Source organism: Gopherus flavomarginatus, chromosome 3 (genome assembly GCF_025201925.1).
Source record: "Gopherus flavomarginatus isolate rGopFla2 chromosome 3, rGopFla2.mat.asm, whole genome shotgun sequence".
Lineage (NCBI taxonomy): Eukaryota > Metazoa > Chordata > Testudines > Testudinidae > Gopherus > Gopherus flavomarginatus.
The window spans coordinates 279,866,226-279,883,056 of NC_066619.1; the positions used below are offsets into that span (position 1 = coordinate 279,866,226).

A 16,831-nucleotide genomic window follows, 5' to 3' on the forward strand; every position below is an offset into this window, starting at 1 on the left:
AAATCCATTCATTGAATGAAAGCCAGCAAAACCCAGACTGCCCCAAGCTCACTGCGAGCTGAGGTGAGAGTTTCTTTCTTTTGTGGGTTGTTTTTAAAACCTCTGTGACCTTCTCCCACCCCAGACACAGCCGCCGAGGTCTGAACGCTGAGCGCTTCTGCGCATTCGCTCCCACTGCCCCTTTCCCTCGACGAAAATACTGATCAGCCAGAAATGCAGATTCTTAAAAGGGGCCTTTCTCCATTTTATTTTGATGGAATAAAAATTCTTCACAGTCGGATATCGATATAGAGAGAGAGCTAGAGATACGTATACATATAGATCTTTACATATATATATACACCTATCTCTATATGGACATATCTATATATGTACACTGTAGAAAATCCAAAAGGCAGCGACTCTTCACAACATTATAACCCGATGGAGATGTACAATAGACTAGTTGTAGATTGTGAAATGTGCTAGAGGTTTAACAATAGGTTTCTAAATGGATACATCTTTGCTGTACAAAAAGTCCAGGTTTTTTTTTAAGTTCTTTTCTTTAAACACATTTACCAGAGGCACAGTTAATGCAACAGTGTCTGAATGTGGACATGAGCCACGAAGCCAGGTCTGTTTTAATTAATAAATACTTATTCTTTTGAAAATATTTGTTTTCATGGATGTTTTTCCCAAGTCTCGCTAGACGGAATTCAGAGACACACATTAACAGTCAACGCAGAACACAGGGGAACAGTTTAACTTCTGGTTTGAATTCACAGTAAGAGCAGATAGCGAGGGAGACTTTAAGAAACACAACACACAAAGTAAGGACTTATGTTTATAGTAGGGCCATCCCAAGTGCTGCCTGCGGGTCTATGCGGATTCCAACAAAGTCACCTGCGGCTAACCCAACCCCTACCACTGGCAGGGCCAGACTCCAACCTGTTCAGCTGCGGGGTTTTTATGTCTGGGTTCACCAGCAAACATGTTAGGCCAGATCCTCAGCAAGTCTAAATTGGCATCTCACCACTGAAGTCAACAGAGCTACGTGGGCTGCCAGCAGCTGAGGATCTGGCTCATGGTTACTGTAAAGGAACAGACACAAGACAGAGACAAGCAAATAAGCTGTGGGAATTTAGTTTTGATTTAAAAAAACCCAATGTAAATGTAAAGGCAGGTTGGACACACTCCTTTCAGGTCACCTGTCAGGGTCCCACACGCTTGGGTGCCCCCGGTTCACAGCTTTTAGAAGAGCAAATGTCAGACTTAGAGAAGATCAGAGGCAGTGCAAATGAAAATGCCCTTCAGAGGTTCCAGCTCAGAACCTGACTCCGCCATCACATGGTAAGAAACTGCATAGGCATTTGGTTTGCTCAGCACACTGCTAGGGTGTGGCATTTTGCACCAGTGGGGTAGATCTGCCCGAGTGGTTTTGTCCCTCCAGTCATCCGAAAGGAGCCAAGGGACCATGCCGCTAGACTAGATAAATACAGTGTCTTCCGAAGAGGTGGGCCCAAAATGATACTCTGGATCCAACCTGCCCATACTTGGATTCTGACCAAGTTTGGATCCCAGTCCAAAATTCAGAGCTGCCCCAGTCTTTGTTTGGGGATCAGACTGGTACCTTCAATGCCATAAACACAAACCCTACCACCTAAGTTAAAGGACTAGGGGGAAGGGATAGCTCAGTGGTTTGAGCATTGGCCTGCTAAACCCAGAGTTGTGAGTTCAATCCTTGATAGGGCCACTTGGGAATCTGGGCAAAAATCTGTCTGGGGATTGGGCCTGCTTTGAGCAAGGGGTTGGACTAGATGACCTCCTGAGGTCCCTTCCAACCCTGATAGTCTATGAGACTCCTTCTGTCAAGCAGTAGAAAGCTGTTATAGTTGCAGGGGCCAGCCCCTAGAGGGAGACATGATCATGCATACTAGGGGCCTGATTCACAGCCCAGGGGGGCAATGGAAAGACTTCCACTTATTCAGTTGGAGTTGGAACCAGGGCTTGGGCCAATGTATCTTTGTAAGGGGAAGCCAAGATTGATTTCTTCTGAGAAAATAACCATTCAAATCCAGAAAAGTACAATCTTTGCTCTTCAAGCACCTTGCCTGACACTGAGCCAAGCTACAGATTTTATTATAACCTCTTTGGATATTATTCAAGGATTTATGATCTAAACAAACAGACTCACCTACCAGTTTGAGCCATATCCCCAATGCTATGTGTCTAAGTTAGCTCCGGAGCCCTGTGTTCCGTTTGATCCACTAAGGGAGGTCTCTATTAACAAGCTGGCATTTGCTAATAGTTCCCACACTGCAGGAACCATGATTGTCATCGTTTACCTCTTCTGGTCAGATCAAGAGTGATCTGTGGGATCTGTGAGGGGGCATGGCAACAGCTGTGTATATATGTAACAGCTGGCAAATGAAGTTCTAAGGGATCCCTCCCTCGCTTGCTGCTCTGCGGCGTGTATGAGGTGTTGCTGAGGCTGAGTCCGCACTGTGGCTTGTTGATAGGTTTGGAACTGTTTTTCTGCATGGTTGCAGCCAGCTGGCTGCAGCTGTAACACTGTTTTGAGCCCCCAACTAATGCAGTGACAAGCCATGTGACAATTGCACATGCTAGGCAAATATAGGCAGAGCATGAGAACTAGATTACTTGGGAGCTAGTCCGGAGCATGTTATTGGCTAGCACAAGTTGTTCCCAGAAATACCTGCGCACACTGGACAGGGAAATCATGGGGATCAATAACTGTGCTGGAAAGCAGGTGACAAGCATAGCTCCCAGAGAGGCAATCCTGAATTGGCCGGTAGCTACCATAGGTCATGCCCTAAACACAGATGGGGATATCAAGGGCAGATCCTGCTAATAATTTCATGGCAAAGGAGTTGCCAAAGGCAGCTGATTACTAACAGAAGGTGGTTCTTAAGAAAAGATGGCACTATTTCCTTAATAGTGGAAGATCCAGGCCTTTCTGCAATCCCCTGTCCAGCAGGCAGTGAGACTCACCCTGCCAGAGGCTGACTCCGGCTGGCTTGCCAAGCCAGTTGCTAGGAGTTCCAAAGGGAAGGGGAAATGGAGCAATGGCTCCTTAGTGCGACATCTCTCAGGGGTGCTTGCACAGTCCCAGGCAATGTGCAGGGGCAACTTCCACGGTGTTTGGAGATGGGCCCTGGGGGAAAATGTCCTGGAGGGACAGGAGTGGTCATGTGCGCGCGGATTTTATGTCTTAAGCTACAGGGGTAAAAACAGGAGAATTCTTTGCACTGTATTGAATCTGGCCTTCACTGTTGGCACTGCGCTGCACATCCTGGCTGCCGCAACTTGCCCCAGCAGCTTGGTTTCTCACTGATTTGAGCTAATGACCTATCGTCACCGGGTGCAAACAGCATAGGTCCTATAATGCAGTTGAGCAGTTCCAATTCCATCCAGCAGTGGGCAGTAGTTCACACACATTAGCCTGTTCACTACAGAGCACACTAGCATGCCTCTTGTGCCAACCCCTGGCCTGTTGTAGCCTTGAGCCCCGCCTCAGTGAGATGTCACTACCTCCAGGAAGTTTATTCTTTGTGAGGGACATTTAATAAGTTCTCTCCTTTGAGGCGAGGGGCACAAGGGGGAAGGGAGGAAAGGCTGTTCTCTTTGTTCTCCCATAGCACTTTCAAAAATAGTTCTCTCTCAGGCAGCACTTTATATTTTTCCAACCCCTTTCAGCTGGAGATCTCAGAGCATCTTACAAACAGTAACGAATGAACACCATTCTGAGGCAGGGAAGGATTATTATCCACATTCTACAGCTGGGGAAACTGAGGCACAGAGACATGACAGGACTTGCCTGAGCTCATTTAGCAAGTCAGCAGCCATGCTGGGAACTGAATCCAGATTTCCTTACTGCCAGCCCCAGTCGTTAATCACTCAACTGTGCTTTCTAGGGCTGATGAAAATAACTAGGTCAGCAGAGGAATACATGAAGGGAAAACCCATGAGCCTCATTTCACTACATGCTGCAATTTTTCCATTATGAAGCCCGAGTTCGGGCTCAGCGATGGGAGCATCTGTCACTCCTGAGTTAAGATGGGCTGAGTCTATCCAGACATGCCAAGCAGGGGTCATGAATAAAGGGGTCTGACTTCAGGTTTTGCCTCTGAAATCTTTTATTCCCTAATAACCTGGGCATTAAGGAGCCATTAGGGAGAGAGATAAAGTGACACTCACAGGACCCAATGCTGCTGCTACCTGTTAGCCTACAATAAACAGAGTTGTTTAGATTCCCAATCCACTTCCCACTGAAGTCTATGGGAGTTAAATGGCACCCTTCATTTGGTGTAGGCTAGTTCTATACCCCTGCACTCATACAGCCCCTGAAATAAGAGGATCTCAATGTACTTTTGCAGGTGAAGTTTCTGGGGAAACAGAAAGAGATGAAGACTTTCCCAAGTCAACACTAGAACTGGGAAAAGAACCAAGATCTCTCAGCTCCCTCTCCCCAGTGTAGAGGAAGTTTTGATCAACGTTTATTTCCTTAATAGACTCTGAGCCCCTTCCCAGTGGACAGATTCTCTTCTGCAAGCCCACTCCCAATGCCCTAGCAGTGTCTACCATTTGAAATCATAGAATATCAGGGTTGGAAGGGACCTCAGGAGGTCATCTAGTCCAACTCCCTGCTCAAAGCAGGACCAATTCCCAACTAAATCATCCTAGCCAGGGCTTTGTCAAGCCTGACCTTAAAAACCTCCAACGATGGAGATTCCGCCACCTCCCTAGGTAACCCATTACAGTGCTTCACCACCTCCTAGTGAAAAAGTTTTTTTTAATATCCAACCTAAACCTCCAACTTGAGACCATTACTCCTTGTTCTGTCATGTGCTGTCACTGAGAACAGTCTAGATCCATCCTCTTTGGAACCCCCCCTCAGGTAGTTGAAAGCAGCTATCAAATCCTCCCTCATTCTTCTCTTCTGTAGACTAAATAACCCCAGGAATTATTGAAATAATAATTAAGGAAATAATAAAGGAAACAGTTCCAAATCTGTAATTCAAACACCCTAACTCGGCCTTTGGGCATGATGGCCCAGGGCTCATCATCTCAAACAAGCTAAAAAGTGCCATCAGCAGAAGGAAATCCTGGCACATACTGGTTAATTAGCCATGTTCATGGCCACTGAAGCCAGGTAGATGGGGTAATAGGGCTGGTGGCAGAGTTCAACAGTGGGTTTCCTAAGAGGCTGTTCCGAATTGGGCATTTCTTCTGAGTATCCAAGTCTCAGAAGAAGAATGGAGGGAGCTTCATGGCCTTGCCTAGGTGGGCTTTGTGGAAGGCTTGCACCAAAGCAACAACAGGACATCAATATCTCAGGTTCCCTACAGGACTATCAATGGGCAGAAGGAACAAATAGATAAACAGGACAGCAAGGGCCCAATCCAGGAAGATGGAGAACACCCCCCATTCCTACTGGAGTCAGTGGGGATTTGAGGATGCTGAGCACCTTGTAGGATCAGGGCTGTAGTCCAGAACTTCACTCTTGAAAATGACTTCTGCTCTTACTGCCAATCCCAGTCACCCACATAGAAGTCACAGCGGTTTTTTTTTTTGTGTTTTGTTTAATAATCATATATACAGAACTAGACCGTTATTTACATAAAAGTACACTTGTCTCTGTATCACTTAGCAGCATATAATATATGATTCAGTTCCTATTTCAGTTAATAAGCACTTCACACACAGAAAACCGTCAGTGATTTTCCTACAGTTTTACGCTAGCAACGCTATTGTTTGCTTGTCTGTTTGCAGCGATGTGGTTGATCGCCAGTCAGTTGATTGGTGGAAACTAAGCAGTACTGGGCATTGCTAGGTGCACAGTTTTAATCTCTAATCCTTTCCCGTACAGCTGTGAAGCCATTACACACCTGCTGCTCTGGAGATGAGCCAAAGCAACCCAGGTGTGACGTCTTAAAGCAACAGAAGCAAAATTATGGAAGAAAACCAAACACACAAAGAAATAAAGGATCCGATTCTTCCTTCCCTTATACGAGTGTTCCTCATTTGAGCCAAATCTTCAGCTAACATAAGTCTGGGGCTCTGTGGCAATGAAGTTAAGCTGATGCTCACCAGCCAAAGATCTGCCCTACTGACTTCAATGGAGTCATTAAGGATCAGAACCTTCTGCTTGGCAACTCACCCGCAAGAGGCACCTCTGGCAGCTCGCTGGGGCATTAGCTCAGTGCTGACCTGGGAGGGAAGAACGCTCTTTGCTGAATCACCAGCCTAACTTCCAAGCACACCTTGGGTATTCGGTGTGGCTCTCCCACCGAAGGAACGGCAGACGCACAGCTGCATAGTTCAAAAGATCTGACTAGATACCAATCCAAGGTGACATAGCTGCAGGAAGAACGGTAATGACACACGACCAGAGGGATGGGAACAGGCACCTTCTGCCTGTAAGGTGGAAACTCTCTGCACAACACCCTCCCCTGTCCTTAAGTGGCTCTGTGGTTCCTAAAATCGGCAGTGCATCCAGCAGAATGAGTCCGTTTATCACCCAACAGTTCTGGTGGGGACTCAGGGAAAGGAAGGGAATGGAATTGTGCACTTGCCGGCATTTTGGCAAAACATCCGCCTACAGGATTTACAGGGTAATTAACCTCAAAAAGGGGGCTCTCAGCTACCCTCCTGGAATGGCAACACACTGGTGGGCATCATACACAAAGAGCAATTTGCACCAAAATCGCCCTGCAGAAATGGTGACTTTGCCGAGTCTGGCTTGTTAAAGTGCCTGGCTAATTTGCATAGAAAACAGCCAGTTAAGGAAGGGGCCGTGGAGTGTGGAAGGTTCAGCTATTCCTTTGATTTCTCTTTGCAATGTCACTTGAACATTGCCAGATCCTTAGCTGGTCTAGCTCCCACTCCAGTAGCTGAGGTTCTGGCCCAGAATCGTCTCACACACCCACCTCAATGGCGTACAATGGACATTAAGGGAGGTCTTAAAACATACCATCCCCCTCTTTACTGCCAAGATCTGGGATGCTACAGTGCATTGGATAAATATGTACTTAGGAGCTTTTTAATTCATGGATTGTTGGCCTCCCTACTCTGGGACACACCCAGGATACATCTACACAGCAACTAGACACCTGTGGCTGTGCCAGCCAACCCTGGCTCATGGGACTCGGCTGTTTCATTGCTATGTAGACTTCTGGGACCCTCGCAGGGTCCTAGAGTCCGGGCTCCAGCCCAAGCCCAGAATGCTACATAGCAATGAAACAGCCCCCCAGCCTGAACCCCCCCGAGCTGGAGTCGGCTGGCACAGGCCAGCAGCGGGATTTTCTTTGCTGTGGAGACATAGTCTGGAGCTTTCAGGAGGCCTACTATTGATCTGATTAGATCACTCGTTATTTAGGGAATGTTTCAAGCCTGCAGAACATGTAAATCTGCAAATCGGTCTGTTCCGATCTTTTTATTTAAAAAACCCAGTTTCCTGGCAAATCCAGTCCGTGGAGGTACTTCTGCATGTCACCATTGTAAGGACCCAGCTTGCTGGCCAGTGATTAGCTCTGCTGAATCATAGAATATCAGGGTTGGAAGAGACCTCAGGAGGTTCATCTAGTTCTGTTCTTGTTGGGCACCAGTAGGAATCTCAGGCATGCATTGAGCGGGTAGAAGGGTTCTCTGGATGGCATCAATGGGACCTGCAAGCTGATGCTACCACAGGTGAACATCAGGGGTGTGAACGTTCTCAAAGGCTGATTGGGGCCCTTTAAAATGACAGGGGGAAATCCTGGCCACACTGAATTCAGTGAGGGTTTTGCCATCAACTTCATTTGAACCAGAATTTCACCCACAGTAATGGAGGAGATCTAATAGGATCTGGGGCTCATCCCATTGGAAGTGCAGATACTGTTCCCTGAAACATCTTCTTGTTAAATGATGGCCTGAAAAATTACACATAAAATTGGTCTGAAATCTATTAAAAATATTTGTAGCTGCTCAGCACTTTTCCCTTCCACCCAAGGAGCTCAGAGCCCTTTGCGAACAGGAATAAATTCATCCCTGTGAGGTAGGGAAGGATGGTTATCCTGGTTTAATTTATGTGGAAACTGAGGCCTAGCAAGAGGGTTTGCCCCAGGTCACACAGGCCTCCCCCCATCCCTTAACTCTGAGGGTTTAGTGCACTCAGCCCCTCACACTGACTGACGGGGATTCAGGGTGCTCGGCCCTTCGCAGGATCCAGCCCTCGCAGAGTAGCCGGGTGGCCAGCTCCATTCAAGTCAAGGGAGTTACTCTGCTTTACTTCAGCGGAGGAACAGGCCCAACTAATTTAAAATGACAGAAACAGGGCCTAATTCTAACACACATAAGTCAGCCTTCGCACACAAACTAGGCATTTGCAGACCCAGGTGGCCCAGGTATGGCTCCAACAACTAGGCATGCAAATTAGACATCCTCCCCCCCCCCCCCCCCCGAGTGCACAGAACATTTGCCTGTGGAATTGCACTGACTGTAACTGAAGGCACCGGGGAGGGAATACAACGCCCTGGCCTGGAAACGGCGCCAGGTCTAACAGCAGCACAAATGGCAGGCGCTGCCATGCCAATGTCCTAGCCGAGTCCTACCCTCTGGTGTCTGCATGCTGCTCTGTGCACACAGCCTCAGCCCTTGCGCCCTCAAGCAGCACCTGTTATTGCCAACTCTGCTGCCTGGCTGGGGGCGGATTAACGACTGGCACCTGGAGAGCTGAGCAGGGACACAATTGCACCATTACAAATGGGCAGCAAAGCGAGAAATCAAGCTTGGAACGCTAATGCTAGGTCTCGTCCATTGTTAAGACTGGAATGCAATAGCGCGCCCAGCTGAAGCCTTTGCTGACGGACAGTGGCTGGGAAGCAATGCTCCCGTCCCGCGCCATCCTGGCTCTACAGACAGAGATGACGGTGGCTAAGGTTGCTCCTCTTCATATGACTGGGAGCTTTGCCACTGATCTTGCTCCCACTGACGTCGATCTCCCTCCTACTATAAGTGCTTCTGCTCCCATAACTGGGATACAGGCCAACAGTCAGAGCCTGACTCCTGTCTCACAAGGATGTTATGCTGGAGTCATTCCATTGACTTCAACAGAGCTGCAACTGATTCAGGGCCTCATCCAAAGCCCGTTAAGTCAATGAGACTCTTTCCACTGGGCTTTGCATCAGGCCCACCCTGTATATTCAGTATGGCCACCCTGTCTCCAAGCACCAGGCCTATTCCTTGTCCAACATAGCCCACCCCAAGACCAGGACAGTGCCATTTGGCCATCAATCAAACACCGTTTGCGAGGCAGCTGGCTTGGGCTCATCTCTGAGACAGCCAGTTTCACAGGTATTTGCTTTAGTTTTTGCCGGACTGATGCAATACATTTTCTTTGCCTCCCCTAGCACAAGAGCAGCAGGGGGCAAACTGAGGCGCCCTCACGATCAATTGCTGTTTCCCAGCACAGGCTGCGAAGGGTCATCCTGCGAGAAACTTTCATTTGTACAGCAACAGCGACCATTGTCATCTGCCAGCACCTCCCGTAGCCCGTGCTGGTCACTGCTGATGCCTGCTCAAAGGGCAAAGTCAGCTGGAAAACAACAGACTGAAACTCCCTGAGAACTGGTCAGTTTCCCCTTTCTCCCGTGAGCCCTGCTTGCTGAATGCTGGGCTTTCCCCAAGGTGGTGTAAATCCCAACCAAAGTTCAACCCCCCCCGAGGAATTGTGAGCCACCAGCTCGTAGTGCGAGCTCAGCTGAGGGGACATATGGAAAATGAGCAGCTTCCATGTCGTCTTCTCGGCTGCTTTTTCCACAGTGCTGAGCCTGTCTTGTCCTGCCGCTCTCGCCCAATACACACTTGGGCCTGAACTCTCATTGAAATCACTGTGTAGGGGTGTGTGTCACTGCTCATTCGACACCCTGTGCATCTTTGTTCCTTCTAGCTCTCCTTCCAGAAAGGACACTGGGCTTCCTCCTGAGTTACACGGAGCCTCCCGCACACCACTGCTTCAACTGAGTCCCACCTGAAGACCCCTTTACACTTCCGGAAGCGTGTGACACATCTTTAGGAGGAGACAGAATCAGGCCCATTTATGGCTGAATGCTGCCCTTGGGTCCAGGTGTGAGACTTGGCAATTGTACACTCGCATCTGCAGGCAGACCTGGGCCCCTAGGATTTTCCTACGTCCCCCACTCAGCATGGATCTTAGGCACATGCTGAGAATATCAGGGTTGGAAGAGACCTCAGGAGTCATTTAGTCCAACCCCTTGCTCAAAGCAGGACCAACCCCAACTAAATCATCCCAGCCAGGGCTTTGCCAAGCCTAACCTTAAAAACCTCTAAGGAAGGAGATTCCACCACCTCCCTAGGTAACCCATTCTAGTGCTTGGGTCCTCAGTTGAACTGGGGTCTAAGTTACTTCCTATGCTAGGGTCTTAACTCCTGCCACATCTATCCATGGTGCTGATGCTTGTTCATTAGCACAGCGGTGGTTTCCTGAGGCCCATCTGTAACCAGTTCTACAGGGAACAACGGCAAGAGGAAAGTCAACCCTGGCACCTTTCTTTTGGGAATGGGATAGTGTTGCCACCTGGCGTCCCACACAGATTCATTTCTGGTTTGGATAAATGTGGAAGGAGTCTGAATACTTCTCTGAAGATTAGTCAAAGTTCTGTCCTCTGGGATCTCTCCTGAGGAATGGGAATTGCTGCCTGTATTACTGGGGATTCCTTATTTTGGGGTTTGCTGCCATTTCTGCTTCTAGTCCTGATCATTGCCAAGAAGTGGGAGGGGACGTGAATGTAAATAGCAAAGTGAAAGCACAGCATGTTTTTGGAACCTCAAATGCAACTCTCAGTTCATTTCGGACAGCGGTTGGTGTTGGCTCATTGCACCTCAACTGGCTAATTCTAACCCCTAGTGACATCATGGACCTTGGTAATTGTTAGCAATGCATTTGCTATAGAGACTTATTTGAATAGGGTCAAAGCCTTGTTTCACTGAAGTCAATGGCAAACCTCCTACTGACTTCATTGGATTAGGCTGTCAGACAAGTATCATCGATACCGTGACGTGCTGAACTGCACAGTTCTTCGGATCCCAAGAGCTTTGCTCTATTAGCCAATGTGGCTAAAATGCCCTGAAAAACCCTGTCACTTTGCACTGTTTTGCTGCATGAACTGATGGGGGGGAAAAAAACCAACGCAGAGGGCAGGGGAATTGATGATGGTGGAAGAGATGGCAGCATATAGAGAACTAACAGTCACGGCAGATTCCTAAAGGGCCACTGGGCCCTTCCTTGCTGTACTAGGAGAAACTGATGTAGCATCATCAATAGTATAACAATGTACATCCACAGTTAGTTTACTTACAGAGCACTGAGGAAGAAAGTAAGGGGTGGGGGGTTCGGTGCATTCACACTTCTGGTAAAATAGCACATTATTCTTAGGAAGATCACTGGCTGGAGTAGGTAGTACATGCACAGTAATAAAAATTACTTTTATTGACTTGGTCCTTTGTTAGATCTCCGTGGACTCTATTCGCTCCAGCCTGGATGGAGTCCATGGTTTTTTCTCCTCGGTGTAAGGCGGGCTGGTGGCCTTGGTGGTCATCTCATTCACCTTTTGTTCCAGGAGCTGGTTCTTCTGGTACATCTCCACGTAGTTCAGCTGTAGCTGCTTCTGGTATTTGATCACTTTCTCCTTCTCCTCCTGCCACGTGCGCTGCTCCTCCTCAAAGTCCATCACCTGCTGCTCCCGCTGCTGGCGCTCCAGCTTCAGCTCTGTCTGGAGCTGCTCAACCTCCTTCTTCAGGGCAATGACATTGTCCTCATTTTGGCGCTTCATCTTAGCCTCATCGCTCTCACATGCCAACGGGTCCCTTAGTTTCTCGGTGAGCTCTGAATTGAAATGGCCATGGTGCCCCATGCTGGCCAGTGTCTGCTTCAGGCCAGAGACCTCCAGCTCACAGTGGTTGAGTTTTTCCCTTAGCATCTGCACCTCATTCATCTTTCTCTGCAGCTCATTCTCGCAGATCTCCAGGCTGACAGTCTTGGAGCTGCAGGAGTCTTTCAGGGTGGTGATCTGCTCTTCCTTCTCTCTCAGGAAGTTCTTACCTTCTTTGAGCTGAGTCCGCAGCCCCACTATCTCATTCAGTTTCTGAGAGACATCAGCTTGCGAATCCTTCAGTTGTTGCTTGAGGAGTGAGATCTCACCAGCTTTCTGGCACACCTGGAAAAGCAAGTGAGAGCTATTCACAAGAGCGCAACATGTGCAAATGGCAATTTTCAGTGGCTTATAACTTGGCTGAATCAGAGGCTTTTCGTGGGGTAAGCAGGGGGGGACTCCTTGACCCCAGAATTATCCCCCTTCTAAATATTTTTGTTCCCACTATAAACCTTCAAAAAACCCAAACATTAGGGCTAGTGTTGCTAATTTTGGTTGGACGTATTCCTGGAGGTTTCATCACATGACATAATATTTAATCAAAGATTAAACTTTAATTCCTGGAGGCTCCAGGACAATCCTGGAGGGTTGGCAACCCTGATTAGGGTGGACATGTTAACATTGGCAAAACTACTTCCTTTTGGCTAACTTTGTTCTTGGAAATGGCTGACTCATGTTTGCTGAAACTTACTTCTAAAAATAGTCAGCCTGAAGCAGAGACCAGGAATGGAAAATTTCAGCCTGAAATGTTTAAGTTTGGTAAAAGTGTCAGCAACTGAAAACTGGGTCTGATAATGGAAAGTGTTAGGAAGCCTTAACTATAGGCATCACTGCCAACTCTCTCTCTCTCATAAATTAAAAAACAAAGCATTTGAACTGTGAATTCAAGGGTTTGTTTAAACACAGAAGTTCCACCAGTTTAGTTTAAATCGGTTTAAAAACGGATTTACTTAAAGTGGTGCAAACCCCTATGTGGACACACATCAGTTTAAACCAGACATACATCAGTTTAGCTGACACCTACCAGCTGAACCAATATAAACCAGATTTAACCCAACTAAAGAGAGTGCACGTACAAAGTTGCACAGGTTTAACTAAAATCCGTTTAAAAAGAGGTCACAGCTTTAGTTAATCCAGAGCAACTGGGTGTGTGGACAAAGCCTCGGCTGTATTACCACATGCCATAGAACAGATCAGAAGAAGCCTCCAAATCCGGATGCAACAAGGATAATAACAACTGGCACCAGTTATTGATGGTGGTTGTGCCATTCTCACAATGTCTCTGCCGCCAGTGGGAATAAGGTAAAAGATGTTGACAGAAATAAAAGGCAAATGAGCACAATGGGAACCCCCTTTTCTCTTTCTACCAGTTCATGCACTTCTAAAATCAGAGGACCCCAAAACGCTTCATGAACCCAGCTCATAACATCTCTATGGGACTATCATCCCACTGGGGAAAATAAGGCAAAAGAGAGGTTCTATGGCTTAAGAGTAGGGAGGCTGGGAAGAGAACCCAGTAGCCTAGGGTCCCACTGTTCTGCTGTGGCCACAAACCAACATGTCTACTAATCTTTGGTGTTTAGCATTTATTTATTCACACCCAGACTGCTTGGGCAAGCTATCCTTCAGTCCATTCTACATGGAGGATTTTATCTGAGTTTGGTCTCTTTGCTGTACTCGATTAACGAAATGTTTTGCTGCTAGGGCCTTGATCCAGCAAAGTACCTGATCATGTGTTTAGCTTTAGGCATGTGAGAAGCCCCCCTGAAATTAGAATTTCAGTGCTTTGCTGGATTGGGATCTGTGTTAGCACGGACTGATGCTTTCACTCCCCAGACACTGGTGTAACTAGTATAATGCTGAGATTTGCCTGGGCCCTTACCTCCCACTTGGTTTCTTCAATCTTGGGAAGAAACTCAGCCTGTTCTTTCTTGAAAGCCACAATTTTTTTCTCTAGCTCTTCTCGCTGCTGGAGAAGTTGCCCCACATCATCCTGGAGCTTTTTTTTCTCTTGCTGGAGCTTGAAGATCTGGAGCTGCAAGGCCTGTTGAGCCCTCTGGGCCTTCTTGGAGACCTGCTGTAGTTTATTTGCATAATTTTGCCTGAGGTCCTCCATTTCACGTTCCCAGATCTTTTGCTTCTCCTCAAACACTTGGAAGATGGCAGCCTCACTTTTGTCCAGGTTTCTTCTCATCTGCAGGACCTCCTGCTCCTTCTCCCACAGCCTGTCCTCCAGGTCCTGGATAACATCATCTGTCGAGGGGGAATGGAAAGGCATTGTTTCATTCAGATGGTTGAGCCTATTGAAAGAAGAAGTACTCTTGCTTGAAGACCGTCCACTGTCTGAGGTAGATATTCCATTGTATCCCACTATGTTCTTATCTACATAGGTTGTGCCAATGCGGTTTATGTGACTAGTTGAAGCACTCATTGGGCCAACGTGCTGACTGTAGACCGTCCCGTAAGTGGGCAAGCTCGTCAAAGAGTTACGGCCAGAATCGGAAAGACCTCCCACTTGGTTTGTACTCCTATTAAGGCTGGTCTTCTCCAGTCCGCTTTTGCCTGCAGACGGGCTATTGCTGTTGGTGTGATTCAAGCTCTTTCTGTTCTCTGTTATTCCATTGTTCTGTGGCAGGCAGAGATTCTGCATGGAATGGAAGTTTTTAGGAACTACTGGTTTAAAGGCTGAAGGTCTAACTAAGGGCTCATTGCTCTGCAAAAGAAAAAAAGAATCACACATCAAACATAGCCAGGAGGCTTTGTAACAATACACAAAAGACAACGGGACTGATCCAGAGCTGGGGTAAATCAGTGTAACTCTACAGGCTTTGTTAGAGTCAGTGGAGCAATACTGACTTACCCCAGCTTAGAATCAGGTCCCATGGTTTTCTACTGCTCAACTTTAAAAGACACAGCAGATTTTTGGATTTCGTATTTGACAGACATCCTGAGTAACTACTGCCAACGCTGTGCTCAAAGCACTCCTCTCCCTCTCTCATTGAACTGAATCAGGATTTGTTTCAAGATCCTATCATCATCCTTTTACACTCTATTCAGGTGATCACCATTTTTTTTCTCTGTAAGAGAAAAAGGTGTTATCTGCCCATGGTTCGGAGTTGTTTGACAGTCTAGATAGAAATTGCTCCTTGTTGAGCATTATCTTCAAGTTCCAGGGTGCTATTTGTTGTGTCAGACTATGTTTTGAAAGACTTTTCTTTAGTCAATAAGGGTGTGCATTTAAAAGGAATATATCCCCTTTTACTGAAAACCAAAGTAAGCCCTTGGACTAGTATGGAAAAAATGTTAGTGATGGCAATTATTTGCTCTGACAAAGTCCAATCCAAAGCTCAGTGAAATTAATGGAAGTCTTTCAACTGACTTCAGTAAGCTTTGGACTGGACCCTGGAACACGGTGCTGGTCCAAAAGGCACTGACCCAGCCCCTGTTAGCTCAGAGCCTGCTAGCTCAGCTCCCAGTAAGAGGAAGTGATTGGAGCTGACAGGGTGTGGCTGATTAAAGTGCTAAAAGAGAGTCATCGGTGAGCTTGATGGGGGAAGGCCTATAAAGCTAGCAGGAAGGAAGTAGAAGGGGAGGAGTGAGGGTCTGTTGCTCCCAGCTAGCCAGAAGAGCAAGCTGTTCCCCAAGGGGCTACCCGATTGATGCTGAACTGTATAGAGCCGTACATAGGTGGTGGTGGGAAAAGACAGGGAAATAAATGGGCACTGGTGTGATAAAGAGTGGTCTCCAGCTAATCTGAACCACGAGCCACGAAAGAGCACGTCTACAGACCCACAAAAAGCCTTTCACTGGAGGATCTCAAAATACTTCAAATATCAGTTCAGCACAGCAAGGTGAAGGGACTTGTCCAGGGTTGCAAAGCCAGGCCTGACTCATAAGAGTCTAGCTTTCCTGTTGCCACTAGCCAACTCTCTTTACATGGAGGAGTATCTATGTGACACCTGCACGAGCTCCTTAGTGCCTAAATCCCTTTTGAAAATGATATTCAGCTCCTAACTCACAGAGGCATTGCAATGCTAAGAACGCCTAAATACTTTAAAAATCTGGACCTAACCATGACTTGGGTAGCCTAGCAGTGAAAGACTCATTACCAATCTCACGAGTTCCCAGAAGGTAGAGTTTTACTCTGCTCAGACTCCTGAGACCACTGAGAATTACAGACCAAGACCTATCCTGTTCTCTCTGCTTCGCTGTCTGGATTTGCATCACTGGACTTACGCCTTGCAAGCAACACAGGGCACCAAGGTATAACGGACTCTTACCTGGTCCAATTTGCCAGAGACTGGCAATATCTTTGGTGGGTTACTGGGTTCTCTGTACTGGGGAGGAGGTGGCAGGTTTTTCTCGTTGTTGGCGGCAACGTTCCCACAAATGTCTGTCTTCATCTTCTCACTCTTGCGCAGGTCCCCATTGATGTAGAGGGAGTTGGAGATCTCTGACTTGTAGGTTTTCTCCTCCCCAGAGTAACGGTTAGAGATCTCCCGCGTGGAATAGCCATTCCGCGAGCCATCAGCCTGCCTGCTGCTGCTCTGAGTCCTAGTTCCCACGCTCTTCATCGCAAACTCTTGCTCATTGGCGACTCCGCTGCCTACGCTTCCCATAGTGTTTTGGGAGGCAGATTCAGAGGGCCTGGAGGCAAACGAGTGGAAAGTGTCCTGGTTCTGGTATCTTGGGTCACTAAGAACAGACAGGGTCTCTAACTTGGCCATGGCAACTCAGAGGTGAAGTTGAGTCACGAGTCAGTGGCACTGAAAGAGAGGAAAAGAAGAGTGTTACTGGATTGCCTTTATTTACTATCTCCCTTTCGCTCAGCACTGAACACAGAGGAGCAAATGAGTCCCTGAGCACATGGGCTGTGTGTGCTGGGGCAGGAATACTCCCTT

At 47.5% G+C, this 16,831-nt stretch overlaps 2 protein-coding genes across 11 annotated transcripts in view; both read right to left on the reverse strand.

Moving 5' to 3' along the window:
* The window catches only part of LOC127046389 (leucine zipper putative tumor suppressor 3-like), a 370,036-nt gene that overhangs the window by 228,337 nt on the left and 124,868 nt on the right, over positions 1 to 16,831 (reverse strand). For 9 of the 10 annotated variants that reach the window (XM_050943373.1, XM_050943374.1, XM_050943375.1 and 6 more), the window contains 3 exons: positions 16,211 to 16,696; positions 13,813 to 14,643; positions 241 to 12,215 (listed from right to left, as the gene is read on the reverse strand). In XM_050943373.1, the coding sequence (XP_050799330.1) occupies positions 11,505 to 12,215; positions 13,813 to 14,643; positions 16,211 to 16,657 (1,989 nt within the window). In that variant the 5' untranslated portion in view covers positions 16,658 to 16,696 and the 3' untranslated portion in view covers positions 241 to 11,504. Of the gene's footprint in view, positions 1 to 240; positions 12,216 to 13,812; positions 14,644 to 16,210; positions 16,697 to 16,831 lie in introns of those variants that run through there. The other variant, XR_007773013.1, reaches the window with a different exon arrangement.
* On the reverse strand, positions 11,505 to 16,657 carry LZTS3 (leucine zipper tumor suppressor family member 3). The gene is made up of 3 exons (XM_050945524.1): positions 16,211 to 16,657; positions 13,813 to 14,643; positions 11,505 to 12,215 (listed from the first exon to the last, which is right to left on the reverse strand). The coding sequence occupies exons 1-3, from the start codon at positions 16,655 to 16,657 to the stop codon at positions 11,505 to 11,507; spliced, it is 1,989 nt and encodes a 662-aa protein (XP_050801481.1).